This window comes from Vidua chalybeata, chromosome 6 (genome assembly GCF_026979565.1).
Source record: "Vidua chalybeata isolate OUT-0048 chromosome 6, bVidCha1 merged haplotype, whole genome shotgun sequence".
Classification (NCBI taxonomy): domain Eukaryota; kingdom Metazoa; phylum Chordata; class Aves; order Passeriformes; family Viduidae; genus Vidua; species Vidua chalybeata.
This window is the reverse complement of record NC_071535.1, coordinates 53,012,316-53,026,162: the sequence shown is the minus strand read 5'-3', so window position 1 is coordinate 53,026,162 and position 13,847 is coordinate 53,012,316. Positions and strand designations below refer to the sequence as shown.

The 13,847-nt window shown below is 51.9% G+C and overlaps 2 protein-coding genes across 5 annotated transcripts in view; one reads left to right on the top strand and one right to left on the bottom strand.

Annotated features, from left to right (window-relative positions):
- NELL1 (neural EGFL like 1) overlaps window positions 1–13,847 on the top strand; it is a 291,050-nt gene that overhangs the window by 225,081 nt on the left and 52,122 nt on the right. The window lies entirely within an intron of this gene.
- On the bottom strand, window positions 1,972–5,617 carry LOC128789102 (uncharacterized). 3 transcript variants are annotated; one of them, XM_053944626.1, is made up of 6 exons: window positions 4,446–5,617; window positions 3,871–4,295; window positions 3,728–3,778; window positions 3,054–3,420; window positions 2,481–2,657; window positions 1,972–2,157 (listed from the first exon to the last, which is right to left on the bottom strand). In XM_053944626.1, exons 1-6 carry the CDS (start codon window positions 5,449–5,451, stop codon window positions 2,054–2,056), a joined length of 2,130 nt encoding a protein of 709 aa, XP_053800601.1. In that variant the 5' UTR covers window positions 5,452–5,617; the 3' UTR covers window positions 1,972–2,053. The 3 variants fall into 3 exon arrangements, with proteins under 3 accessions (XP_053800601.1, XP_053800600.1, XP_053800599.1); XM_053944625.1 differs by having other exon boundaries at window positions 1,972–2,657; window positions 3,871–3,974; window positions 4,074–4,295; XM_053944624.1 differs by having other exon boundaries at window positions 1,972–2,657.

The following is a 13,847-nucleotide window of genomic DNA, read 5'->3' as shown; positions in this document are numbered from 1 at the left end:
AGCCACAGCGGCCAGCAGCAGGACAAGCGCAGTCATCAGGATGTCACCGTCACCCATGGCTCCGGCACGTCCCATCGCAACTGCACTGGCAGCTGCGGGCGCTGGCCCGTCTTATATAGCGCCGGCCCGGTGATGTCACAGTGCTGCGGCCAGCACAGCCCTGGGACGTCATCACAGCCCTGCCTGACGCCAGCGCTCAGCCCCTTTGTGGCATCACAGCTCAGCCCGCCTCAGGGATCAGCAGAACCAGCAAATGGCTGAAGGTGGACATGGCCAGGGAAGGAAGAATGGGAGCTCAGCCTGTTGCAAGGAATCCTTCCCTGGAGCCAGTGGCGCGTCAGGAAGAGTGCTGCTGCCAGCAGCGTCAAGCCCACGGCTCCCAGGACGTTTCAGCGTTACCAGCTGGAAACACCCGTACTCTGTGCCTGAGAAGATCCTCCAGAGACAAAGGGAGCTGAAGTTCCTCTGTCTCTGGGGAGCTCTCCTGAACTGGCTGTCGAGGGCACCAAGAGTTTCTTGTTAGCAGCTCACTGACTTCTGCTGCGCCTCTGCTCTAAATAAATCGGGATTCGCCAAGGAGCGCTCATTGTGCTCCCACTGCTCTGGCTTGGACTGGGATTCGCTTTCTTTCTTCCCAATAGCTGGCACGTGTTGGGTTTGGATGGGAATGCTGTGCATCAAACAGGGGTGGTTTGGTTTCTGCTGAGCAGGGCTTGCCCTCTTCAAGGACTTTGCAGTGTCCCTTGGTACGCCAGTGCAGTGTTTTCCACTGGGAAGGGAGGGATGAGCGTTGAAGACAGAGGCACCTTAAACCAAAGAATGCACCTTAAACAGCTTTGCCGCGTCTCTGTCCTTGTTTGTGAGGTGACCATCCACATCCTGGAAGGAGACAATGTTATTTCTACAATGGTTTTTTCTTTTTTTCCATTAATGTATTTAAAACCCCTCTTTTTCTTGTGCTCCACATTTCTGGCCACCTTCAGCTCCACCACACCAGCTTTCGCCACACCAAATTTCTCCCCACGGTGGCTAGAAGCATCTGCGTATTCTTCTCCTGACCTGGATTCCATGGGGCACACAGCTTCCTTTTGCATCCTCTTGCCCAGAGAAGATGCCTGTCCAGGCAAGCCAGCCTTCTGCCTCGCCTGCTTGGCTTCCCACATTTGGGCATCGCCTGCTCCTGTGCCCTTAGGAGGTGATGTTTCCAAAGCGACCAGCACTGATGGAGCCCAGTACCTTCAAAAACATTTTCCCCGGGGACCTTGCTTAGCAGTTCCCCGAGCAGCCTGAAGTCTGCTCTCCTCGTGCTGCGAGCTGAGGCTTTGCTGGCCCTTTTCCTCTCGTCAGAGCTTTGAGGCTCCATTTATTTGTGGTCGCTGTGGCCAAGACGGCCGCCAATCCCAGCTTGGCCCAGGGCAGGTGGGGCTCAGACGGCGGCCTGGCTCTAGGGGGGCTCAGCTGGAGAGTCCTGGGCTGTGGGGGGCTCCTCCCTTACTGGGAGGAGGCTCCCCAGGGAGGAAGAAGGCTCTGGCATGAGCCACGAGACCTGGTGTGCATTGGCCTGCTGCCAAAGGGAGGGAAAGAAAGAGGAAGAGCTCATCGGGGCTCAACTTGAAATGACGTTCTGCTGCTTCTGATTCTTCTCAGGGCTTTGGAGAGGAGACACCTCTGTCCCTGAAACCTGCCGAGCCTTGGAATGCACACACGGGCCCGTGTGTCACTTCAGGAGACACCAGGAAGCCCTGCCACTTTGAAAGGGCAGCTGTTGTTTCTTGCCTTGGTTGCATTTCTTGGCTTGGTAAAGCGCCTCCTACCCGCACTACAGCCTGTGCTTGAAGACACAGAAGTAACACCCTGGAGGAAAGGCATGGAAAGCTTGACCAAGGCTGAAGGCAGCACTCCGATGTCCCCTTTTCCCAAGAGGTTTCTTTAGCTGAAGTTGCTGACAAGGACCAGACTTGACACAGCGCATTGGATTTGTTGTTTTATTTGTGGGGTCCTCAGTCCTGCGTGGGACTCAGAAAGTGGGTGCTGCAGAGGCTCCAGCAAGGCATCAAAAACGCCTGCCCTGCACCCAAGGGTGGCGCAAGATCTCCTCCAGCTCTGGCCTGTCCTCAGGGTGCTTGGCCAAACACCACTGGATCAGATGTTGACACTCTGGGGAGAGAAGCCAGAAAGCGCCGGTCACTGACAGAAGTCTCCTGCCCAGCTGCCCCCATCGCCTGCAGGGCCCGGGCCACGCCGCGTGTGCTCAGGGCTGCGCCGGCCTCCCGACTGACTCTGCCCCGCGCGGGAGAGCGGCACGGCGGGACACGGCCGCCTCCTTCGGCCGCCCGTGCCACGCTGAGCCCGTCGGCACGGGCCGCCTCCTGCGGCCGGCCCTTGAGGGCAGAACGACGTCCCGCGGAGCTGCGTGAGGGCCACGCCGGGCTGCGCGCCGCCCTCTGCCAAAGCCCGCCTTCTTGAGGCCGGGTACCAACCTGGAGAGACCTGCTGCCAGAAGAAGAGCTGCCCCAGCACGATGTCATGGTCGTCCCTGAAGGGGAGGCTCCCGCAGACCATGACATACAGCAGCACGCCCAGGGACCAGACGGTCGCCCCATGGCCGTGGTAGCAGCCAAGGCAGATCCACTCGGGCGGGCTGTACGCGTGCGTTCCTAGGGGAGACAGGCGGCGCTGTCCAGGCGCAGGCTGCTGCCTTCCAGAGCCTGGCGCCAGCCTCCTGGCTGAGGCAGGGGCTGCAGCCGCAGCCACAGCTTCCCCCCCGAGGCCACCCCGCGTCCCCCAGCCAGCTGGCCAAAGGCAAGAAGCCATTCTGCAAGGCAAAGAAGGCCAGCGGAGCAGCCCAGGCCCTTGTGGGCCTGCTGAGCCCAGGGGCCGGGAGCTGGCTTTTGCCGCCCCCCTCTGTCGGCAGGGCCGGCAGCCGGCTCCTGGGGCACGGCATCTGCCCCGTGCCAAAGGGCAGCCGGCTGAAGGTCGCAGCCCGCAGCCCAGGAGGGAACGGGGCCGTGCAGTGCCTGGCACCGGGAGCAGGGCCCAGGCCATGGGCTCACCGGCAAACCACGTGAAGGCCTGCTCCTGGAGGAAGGTGCCGCAACCGAAGTCGATGAGCTTCAGGTCGCCACTCTCCGGGGCCACGAGGAGGTTCTCCGGCTTGATGTCCCGGTGCAGGACGCCGCAGGCGGTGCAGTGCCGCACGGCCTCCAGCACCTGGTAGAAAAGCCAGCGCGCCATCCCCTCGCACAGGAACTCGTGCTCCTGCAGGAACTGCAGGAGATCCTGCGATGCCTCCGGACGCTCCATCACCAGCACAAAGCTGTCAGGCAGCTCAAACCAGTCGAGGAGCTGGATGATGTTGTGGCAGTCAGAGCCCACCTTCTCCATGAGCACAATCTCCATGGGCACGCAGGTGCCGTCGGGCTGTGAGGAGGAGAAAATCAGTGCCCCCAGCAGGCCTGGTGCTGCCCTGAGGCTGCGCCGCGCCCTGCCTGGGATGCCCCAGTGCCCCCTTGCGCAGCCTCCCTGGTGCTTGGGTTTCCTCCCTCCCAGGGGATGCTTGGGGGTGCCCCCTGCCCGGCCCCACCGCTGGCGTTTGGCATGCCCAGGCCCGCGATGCCGCGGCTCCCACGCTGCCCCCGCCATCCGCCGCCTCCCACTCCCAATCGGCGCCCCGGGACTCTCCCTGCCCGCCCCGCACCGCTCTGTCCCGCTGGCCCCGCTCCCTCACCAGCTCGACCCACTGCAGGACGCTCTCCCGGGCCACACGTTTGATGGCCACCTGCAAGCCATCGAGAGAGGAGGGCTGAGCTCCAGCCTTGCCCCTCCCCACCGCTGCCCCTCCTCCCACACCCGGCCGTCGCGGCTACTCACCGGGCTCCCATCGGAGAGGCGGATGCCCGAGAAAACGGTGCCGAAGCCACCGCTGCCCAGCTGCGGGCCCAGCTGGTACAGCTCCTGCAGCTGCTTCTTTTGCCCTGCGGCCAAGAGCGAGCCATCAGCCTTGCGCCCAGGAACCCCCCGCAAGCGCCCGCCAGGGAAGCGGGCCGGGCCACCGCGGGCCGCCTTGCTCTCACCTGCTTCCTGCTGCGCGCCGGGCAGTGGCTGCCGCCCGGCGGCCGACGGGCCGGCGAGCGGCAGAGCTGGGCCAGGGCCGCGCGCACAGGCGGCTGCAGGAGCCCCAGTGCAGCGGGGCAGGGCGGCACCGTCGTCGTCCCCGGCGTCGTGGGCTGGACTCTCCTCTTGACGAGGGCCGGGGCTACAGCCCGAGGCTTCACACAGGGGCGTCCCAGGAGCAGCTGCAAAGCAGACGGGCCTTTTTCAAGCCGTGCCATCAGAGGCACTGGAAAGAGCCAGCGACTAGGCTGCTCTCAGGGGCCCTGGCCTGGCCTGGCCGTGCCCCTAGAGAGCCCCGGGGGTGCCTCAGACAGCTCCTCAGGAGATCTCACCTGCTATTAGAAAGCCCTTCCTGGCAGTCGAGGGCTCTCTTGGGGCAGCTTCCTGGAGATGGAGGAACCTCCTTGGTGTCTGGAGGCTGGTCTCCACCACCAGGCTCGGGCTGTCGCCAGCTGGCACAACCGGCACAGCGTCCTGGCCGCTGTGGGATGACCACTGCCGGCTCCAGGACGCTTGCTGCTCCGCCAGCTTCTCCTGAGACGGCTCCCCTGCATCGGGCTGGGCTCCCATTTGGACTTCTGGGCTTTCCCCTGCCACGTCAATGGTCAGGATTGAGCCCGTGTTGTTGAAGTCCGCGAGTCCAAGGGAGCTGGGAGACCTGTCCACGGGCTCTGCACCTTCTGCAGGCTGACAGGTCTCACTGAGCCTCTGCGAGGGGTGGAGGCTGTCAGAGATTGCAGAGGCTCCTGGCAGGATGCAGGGGCTCTGACAGCCTGAGGTTCCTGCATGGATGGCGGCTCCCCCCTGCTGTGCCATCCTTGCAGGCCTTGAGGCTCTCCCAGGGATGGAGAATCTTGCTGGGAGCAGCCTCTGGAAGGGATGGAGGCTTCTGCAGGAGCTGGACAAGCCACAGCAGGGCAGGTGGCCTCGCTGCAGCAGCTCCTCCAGTTCTTTCCACAACGCCTGCCACATCCCAGAGTAGAGCGGCACACACGTCCCCTTGCCATCCCAGAGCAGCAGCATCAGTTCCTGCAGCTCCTGGGCCACTGCCACACAGGGGCCGCAGCTGCAGGAGCTGCCCAGGGGGCTCGCGGGAGCACGTGGCCGCTTGCGAGGAGTCGCCCGAGGCCTGGGGAACCTGGGAGCCGCAAGGGCTCCTCGCGTCCTCCGTGAGCCTCTGGGCCGCACCCTGGGGCGCTTGCTCCTCTTTGCTGTCCGTGTCTGCCAGCTCCATGGTTGCCGGTGGCCAAAGGCCCACCAGACAGCCACAGCGGCCAGCAGCAGGACAAGCGCAGTCATCAGGATGTCACCGTCACCCATGGCTCCGGCACGTCCCATCGCGACTGCACTGGCAGCTGCGGGCACTGGCCCGTCTTATATAGCGCCGGCCCGGTGATGTCACAGTGCTGCGGCCAGCACAGCCCTGGGACGTCATCACAGCCCTGCCTGACGCCAGCGCTCAGCCCCTTTGTGGCATCACAGCCCAGCCCGCCTCAGGGATCAGCAGAACCAGCAAATGGCTGAAGGTGGACATGGCCAGGGAAGGAAGAATGGGAGCTCAGCCTGTTGCAAGGAATCCTTCCCTGGAGCCAGTGGCGCGTCAGGAAGAGTGCTGCTGCCAGCAGCGTCAAGCCCACGGCTCCCAGGACGTTTCAGCGTTACCAGCTGGAAACACCCGTACTCTGTGCCTGAGAAGATCCTCCAGAGACAAAGGGAGCTGAAGTTCCTCTGTCTCTGGGGAGCTCTCCTGAACTGGCTGTCGAGGGCACCAAGAGTTTCTTGTTAGCAGCTCACTGACTTCTGCTGCGCCTCTGCTCTAAATAAATCGGGATTCGCCAAGGAGCGCTCATTGTGCTCCCACTGCTCTGGCTTGGACTGGGATTCGCTTTCTTTCTTCCCAAGAGCTGGCATGTGTTGGGTTTGGATGGGAGTGCTGTGCATCAAAGAGGGGTGGTTTGGTTTCTGCTGAGCAGGGCTTGCCCTCTTCAAGGACTTTGCAGTGTCCCTTGGTACGCCAGTGCAGTGTTTTCCACTGGGAAGGGAGGGATGAGCGTTGAAGACAGAGGCACCTTAAACCAAAGAATGCACCTTAAACAGCTTTGCCGCGTCTCTGTCCTTGTTTGTGAGGTGACCATCCACATCCTGGAAGGAGACAATGTTATTTCTACAATGGTTTTTTCTTTTTTTCCATTAATGTATTTAAAACCCCTCTTTTTCTTGTGCTCCACATTTCTGGCCACCTTCAGCTCCACCACACCAGCTTTCACCACACCAAATTTCTCCCTACGGTGGCTAGAAGCATCTGTGTATTCTTCTCCTGACCTGGATTCCACGGGGCACACAGCTTCCTTTTGCATCCTCTTGCCCAGAGAAGATGCCTGTCCAGGCAAGCCAGCCTTCTGCCTCGCCTGCTTGGCTTCCGACATTTGGGCATCGCCTGCTCCTGTGCCCTTCGGAGGTGATGTTTCCAAAGCGACCAGCACTGATGGAGCCCAGTACCTTCAAAAACATTTTCCCCGGGGACCTTGCTTAGCAGTTCCCCGAGCAGCCTGAAGTCTGCTCTCCTCGTGCTGCGAGCTGAGGCTTTGCTGGCCCTTTTCCTCTCGTCAGAGCTTTGAGGCTCCGTTTATTTGTGGTCGCTGTGGCCAAGATGGCCGCCAATCCCAGCTTGGCCCAGGGCAGGTGGGGCTCAGACGGCGGCCTGGCTCTAGGGGGGCTCAGCTGGAGAGTCCTGGGCTGTGGGGGGCTCCTCCCTTACTGGGAGGAGGCTCCCCAGGGAGGAAGAAGGCTCTGGCATGAGCCACGAGCCCCCTTGCCTAGGGACAGCAGCAGGAGATGTGTCTCTAGCATATGCTGTCTTGAAGGGGCAGTGGGAATCTGTGCGGCTGAGCTGAGAGAGGGTGTTCCCCCAGCCCAGCAGGCAGGAAGCCCCTGGCACTCAGCAAGGGCCGACTTTCAGGACACCAGGAGCAGCCCCTCCCTCAGCAGTGCTCCCTGCCCCTAACAAAGTTTTAATATGCACATGGTTGCTACCAAGGTCCCTCCCTGTGGGAACGGGGCTTGACACTCTAAAAAGGGGGTCAACACCCCAGGGGCAAGGCCAGGACAGGGGGGAATGAGCGGGATGAGTGTGAGACGGCCACCTCTACCCCTCCCATCCCATACCAGGGAACAGGGACCTTCCTGGGACATATCCAGGAGGATATTCAGCACCATCCTTGCCTGGGACAGCAGTTCCAGGGAAATCCAGGAAGGATCAGTGTCCAGCTCTGTGTCCTGACGGCCGCCTTTCCCACCCCATGCTCCCTATAGGTTCAGCTTTGCAGGAAGGAGCCACATGAGCCTCCTGGCCTTAGATGGATTTTTCTTCCAGGAATTTGCTGTGGAGCTCATTTCTCTTTTCTACTCTTTCTGAGCTCCTGTAAACATAGTGTAAAAGTGGAAGGGGCAGGAGGAAGGGAGAACACACAGCTGGGCGACTCTTGGGCGAGAGCTTTTCCCATGTTGATCAGAATTCATCACCGCAAAAGCATTGGGCTAACATTTGGAGAAAGAGATCATGTCCCCATTCATGTAATCCTTGGAATGTGAATAAAATGGGATAAATCACTTTCTTAGGTGACTTATGTAGATTGTAGCTTATGTTCAATGAGGATAACTAATCCAATTATTTTGCTTTAAGGAGTCAGGGTGAAAATGTGAGTTAAACCCTTGCTGAAGGAAGTGCCATCCCCTCTTTACTGACATAACCTCTGTAACATCCACAATTGTGTTGAATTTCAATCTGTCAGAGTATCTGTTTTTGCAAGAGTGAAACCCATGGTTTTCAACAGTCTACTCCAGGAAGATCTCATGAATTGTACAATACTACACTGCAGTGAAGAAGCCACAACTAAAGGAGGTGACTCTTTGCAGAATCTGCTAAATTACATGCAGCATGTGGAGTCGAGAAAACAAGTTTATCCTTAGGATTGTACTCACATGTATGTGCAGAGAAGAAATGAAATAGGAAGTTTTGTTGATACGGAACCTTAGAAACTTTCTTTTCCCCTCCCAGGCTTTTTCTGTATCAAGTGAAACATTTTTATAATCTGTTGTTCCTTTGCTAGCCATGTGTCAGTTTTCTGCAGAAAGTACCTAATGTATCCAAAGACTTCCCTTCACAGTAGACTTTTTCTGGATAATCCAACATACCATACCTGGTATCATATTAAAAATAAGTAAAATCAATAGAGTAATACCTGTTGTGTTTGGAAGAAGCTTACTAATCTGTCAGTGTGGCATTAAAGCCCGTTCCAGGTTTAGTGCTCACTAACTCACTCTGCAGTTTCCTGTTGCTTTTGATAGGCTTTTTTCCCCATGCCTGTAGTCCCCAGAGAAGGAATATGCAAGATGTGAAAATAATACTGTGCTTAAGGTGGGGTAGGTATGAAGCATAAAAGGAAACTCATATGGTTCTGATTGAATATTTCCTTTGCTAGTTCCATTATGATTGAAGCAACTTTAAAATAACAGTCACATTGAACCTGCAGGAGCTATATGTCAAAGTTATTTTCAATCTTTTTATAATGTTATGATAAAAATCATTCAGTCCTTCACATTTGCAGAAATAGAGTTCTTCCTAAATGCATCAATCATTTTTTTACTTTTAAAAAGGAACTTCTGATTTAGCAATTCAGGCAGTTCAATAGCTGGAGTTTCCTACTGCTTAAGATGTGCAACATCTGAATTATTTCTTTCAGCATGTAGTATCTACTAAGTAGATCAGTCATTTCAGAGACAAACAGAATGGTAAAGTTTATATGTGAAAGAGTGAAATTACCTTTCTTGGTTGATTTTTTTTCTGAAGAGACATTCTCTGTTGGCAATCTCATCTTCAGAATGGTACTCATGTATCTTTTGAATGAGACATGAAATGAAAGCCCTAAACACTGCTGGACATCAAAGATCCAGTTGAACCTGTATCCTGTTTCAGCCCGTGTCATTGAATTCTGCCTTCTTTAGCAATGTCAGAGAAATTACCAGTTGAAATAGCTGTCTGGCAAACGTGGAGTGGCACCCATGTCTTAATATCCTAGATGGCCATATTTCTGTGATAGCTTATGGATCCCTACAGCTTTTGATGGTAATTCCATAGTTTTAAATGCGAATGACTCTTAGGTGGAGTACAGGTGTGTGGATGTGCGAAGGTGAGCTCATCCACCATTCTCACTGGACTGTCTTGGAAGCAGTGGTATCTCTGGACTGGACAGCACAGTTCAGCAGGGCCATTTACTGGTTCTTGCAGCCCTCCCACATCATCTTGTTGCAAAGCTGGTAGGCAGAGGTGCTTTTAGAGCTGAGAAAACTGGGAGGGCACTCACACTCTGACCAGAATCCCGTGCATCACTCCTGCATGTGTTGCAGCCCCCCAGCTTCTTTATAACAGCCTGCCTGTTCATTGCCAACTTGGGATGTAGACACACTCAGTTCAAGAGAGATTAAATAGATTTTTCTCATTTTCAAGACAATGTTTCAACAAGTTGCCAGCATGAGTCTGTACTTTTGCATTTGAGTCACTGACCTTGAAAACCAATGGAAGTTTTCAGGCTCAGAGGTGAAATTGCTTTGTAGTCGTGAGGAGAAGGTTGGTTCTTCTCTTGAGTTTTATCAAAGTATTAACACTGTTTATCACACAAGTCAATGTATGGCCAGTATGTTTATTTTACTTGCTTACATGACTACTTATGAGGATTGAATTCCAATGTTTTATGAAGATCTTCTACTTTTTCATTAGATGTTTTGGAGCACAGGTGGTACTGCAGTGTGGGAGAGATGTTTAGCTATCAGTAGTGGTTATGTAAGGAAAAATTGGTCTCTGTCAATTGTTTGTGATTAGGTTTCCTAGAAGGAGACCTAGTGTTTTCTCTGGTGTTGGTTGGTTTGCTTGTTTTCTCATTGCCATAGATTGGGTAAAGACTGTCCTGTGAGCTGTGTCAGCCCCTGCAGAAAGTGAGTTTAGTAGTTATACTGGGTTTGAGGGGCCAGGTTTTGGCAGTTGTCAAGGCCACAGGGCTGGCTTTTGTGAGAAGCTGCCAGAAGCTTCTCCCATGTCCAGCAGAGCCAAGGCCAGCCACTTCCAGAATGGACCTGCTGCTGGCCAAGGCCCAGCCAACCAGTGATGGGAGTAATGCCTCTGATAACAGATTTAAGAAGGAGGAAAAGGTATTGTGCAGAAGTAGTTGCAGTCAGAGAAGAGCAGGCTGAGAACATGTGAGGGGAACAACCCTGCAGACAGCCAGGTCAGGGCTGAAGGAGGGGCAGGAGCTGCTCCAGGCACTGGAGCTGAGATTCCCCTGGAGCCCCTGGTGAGGCAGCTGTGTCCCTGCAGCCCATGGAGGGCACAGGGATGCACAGATCCACCTGCAGCCCATGGAGGAGCCCACACCAGAGCAGGGGGATGCCCAAAGGAGGCTGTGGGAAGCCCATGCTGGAGCAGGGACCTGGCAGGGACCTGCAGACCCATGGAGAGGGGAGTCCATGCTGGTAGTCCTGGTAGGATTTGTGACCCTGGGGGACCCATGCTGGAGCAGGGTGTACCTGGAAGGACTGCACACTGTGGTAGAGTGACCCACATTGGAGAAATTCGTGGAGAACTATCTCCCATGGGAGGTACCTCACACTGCAGCGGGGGCAGGATGCTTCTTCCAGCAACAGAAAAAACCTGTGATGATCTGGCCATAGCTTCCATTCCCCATCTCCCTGTGCTGCTGAGGGGGAGGAGGTAGAGCCTGGGAAGAAAGGAGGGATGGAGGGATGGTGGTTTTAAGGTTTATTTTACTTTTCACTATCCTGCTCTGATCTTTTTATTGATAAATTCAATTAATATCTCTAATTCTCACCTGTTTTGCCCATGACAGTATTTGGTAAGTGATCTCTTCTGTCCTTATCTCAACTCATGAACTTCTGCTATATTTTCTCTCCCCTGTTCAGCTAAGAAGGGAAGAGACAGAGAGGCTTTGGTGCATGTGTGGCATCCAGATGAAGAGTGAAATTACACAGAGAGAGACAATAAAAATATTTACTAAACACTCCTGGTGCATTCTGACATTGTAACTCCCAGTTTTGTGCCATCTATAAATTTCATTACCTTGTGCTTGGTTTTGATTCTGATGTTAGAGAAAGATTAATCTTCCATTACAGTAGTGTGACCGGGCAGGGGCCTTTTTCCTTGATACTCATTCTCCCAGGACACCTGTCCTGTCCACTTCTTGTGCCAGCCACAGCTCTGGAAAGCCTATCAGTCAGTCCAAAATGAATTAAAAATGGGGGGAAAATCTCTGTGTATTTCAAGAGATTTTTGGTTTTTGTCTGTTACAACCCTGGCAGGTTATGAATTCTAAAGTGAATGGAAGCTGCTTTTTGAGATGGGACTTCAATTTTCTAGAAAAGCCTTTCTTTCCCCCACCTTTTGTTGTTTTGGTTTTCACCCTTGGAATATCCAACACAGAGTTTTTCAATTCTTTCCATTAACTGTGTGGAGTAAGTAAAGATTTTATTCATCCCTCAGAAGTTTTCTTCCATTTTCCCATCTGGAATCTTGTTCTTCTATAGAGAAATCTCCAACTTTGATAGAGGTCACAGCTGATGCTATTTGAGGTGTGTGTGCTGATAGCAGTAACAACTCCCTCAGTGATGCCATTAATCATTTGCAGGTTAGGGAGTCAGATATGGTGTGATAATGCCTGGCTATTCCTAAAGCCTCCCTTTTGAGATGGCTTGAGTCATAGGTTTCTTTTTGAAGAGAGATTTGATTTTTTTTTTCAATCCCTCCTCCCCTTATCTTTTCTCAGCAGGTTTTATTAGGTGTATATATTACTGAATAAGATGAAAGAAGGTTGAATGTGTAGATGGATGATGGTGGGTCACTGAGGATGCAGAATCTAATTAATACTGAGCAGAATTTCTCTATCTCTAATGTCTGTCTCACTGAATTGACTGTAGGAGATTTTTTCAGATCCTCTCCGTGATATATATATAGTTTGCAAATGTGAAAAGAGTTAAATGCAACATTACAGAAGGAGGTAGTCCACCACTCCCTTGTCCAGCCACTATAAAAAGACAGATTTCTTTGTTACAGTTGTAGGTTGTCCTAGTTGTGCTAAAAGTTGCCTTAGTGTGTGTTAAATAAATTAACCGCTGTGTTAAATCCATTATTATATCTTCTTGGTACAATCCACAAAATTAAATTGGTCACTTAGTCCATTTGCAGTATAGCTTCAACAGTGAACTGATTCACTGTAAAAATAAATTGAAATAGCTCCATTGGAGGAAATTCTTCCAGGGAGAAAGAACATCCAAAGCAAGAAATGTGATATAGTTGGCATTGCTACTCTGTTAACTTGTGGAAAAATGGAAGACATGTCACCTCATTGCATTTAATGTAATTTTTCATGAATGCTAAATTCAATCTAGTTAAAGAAACTTCTATACAGTGTATTCACATTTCTAGATTTCATGTTCTACTCTTCTTTACACTTCTGTAAAGTGCCAGACTTAAAGGGCATAGACATTTTTTCTAAGCCAAATTGAGAAGTAAAAGGAGGGAAGAGTTTTGTCAGTCAAAGCTAAAAATAACTGCCTGTATGTGCAACAACCAATTTCTGTTTTCCACTGAAGGAAAGATAGCTTTTTTAGAGTCATGAAGAAAAGGGTCCAACCAAACCAAGGAGTAACTCCCTAAATGTTTTACTTTTCACTATTAGAATGTCTTACTTTTGAATATCAATTTTAAAAATTATACCTAATGTGAAGGACTGACCATATCAGAAGCAAAAGGTAAAAATCAAAGTATTTTATCAACCTGTAAAGACCTATAGGCTTTCTGGTTTTCATAAGCTTTTCATTTATACTGTTAGTTGTACTGAAACAGGCTGAAAACCTTGACCTATTAAATTTGAGGAAGAGGGATTTTGTGAGAACCTGATTTATCTGACAGAGTGATAAAAGACTTTGTCAGTCTTTACCACAGTAAGTTATCTTCCACTACGAGTAGTCATGTGGCTTTCAATTGTCTAATAATGATGTAAAGTACAGCTCAATTAAATGCTAGCCCGGGAAAATTAATCCAAAAAGTGCAATTAATGAAAGGAATATGAAGTGGTAATATGTATTCAAAAAACATTTTGAAAGTAACATTTGGTTCAGAATATATGAGTCACTTATCTGATGCTGTGAGCATCAAGCTTTATAAATATTGGGATATATTATAATGTTGTAGTTTGTCTATTTAAAAAAAAAAAAACCAAAACTGTATAACACTCAAGAGTTATAGCTGGCTTTTTCCAAGAGCAGTAGATTATTCTAAATTTCTGGACACAGGATGAAGGTGTTGTTCAATCCTCAAGTTCCAGATTGCTCTAGTGGATTAATAAACCCTGGTGGGAACTAGAAGGATATGAATATCTTATTTTTGTGGCTCTGAAAGTTTTGGCTGGATGAATTTTAATCTTCACAGGAAAAAAAACCTTTGTATGAGTGTACAGTGTTATAGAATGTTTAAGGTGGATAGAACAAAAGCCATATAAGGTTGGCATTCTGACGTATCAGATAATGCACATGCAGAAAATTTGAGGAATGGAAGCACAGAAACAGAACTTAAGAATGGAGGGTGTCATTCCAGCCTTTCTCTGTGTGTATATCATATTGGCATATGATGTGAATGTACTTTCTGGGAATGCTGCCACAAGTAAGGC

What these genes read in the sequence shown, in the direction of transcription:
- LOC128789102 (XM_053944624.1), bottom strand. Translation starts at nt 5,451, where the DNA reads ATGGGACGTGCCGGAGCCATGGGTGACGGTGACATCCTGATGACTGCG. An exon ending in TCCTGCAGTGGGTCGAGCTG is followed by an intron (nt 3,421 to 3,727) that starts GTGAGGGAGCGG and finishes TCCTCCTCACAG; the next exon opens with CCCGACGGCACCTGCGTGCC. An exon ending in GGCCTTCACGTGGTTTGCCG is followed by an intron (nt 2,658 to 3,053) that starts GTGAGCCCATGG and finishes TGTCTCCCCTAG; the next exon opens with GAACGCACGCGTACAGCCCG.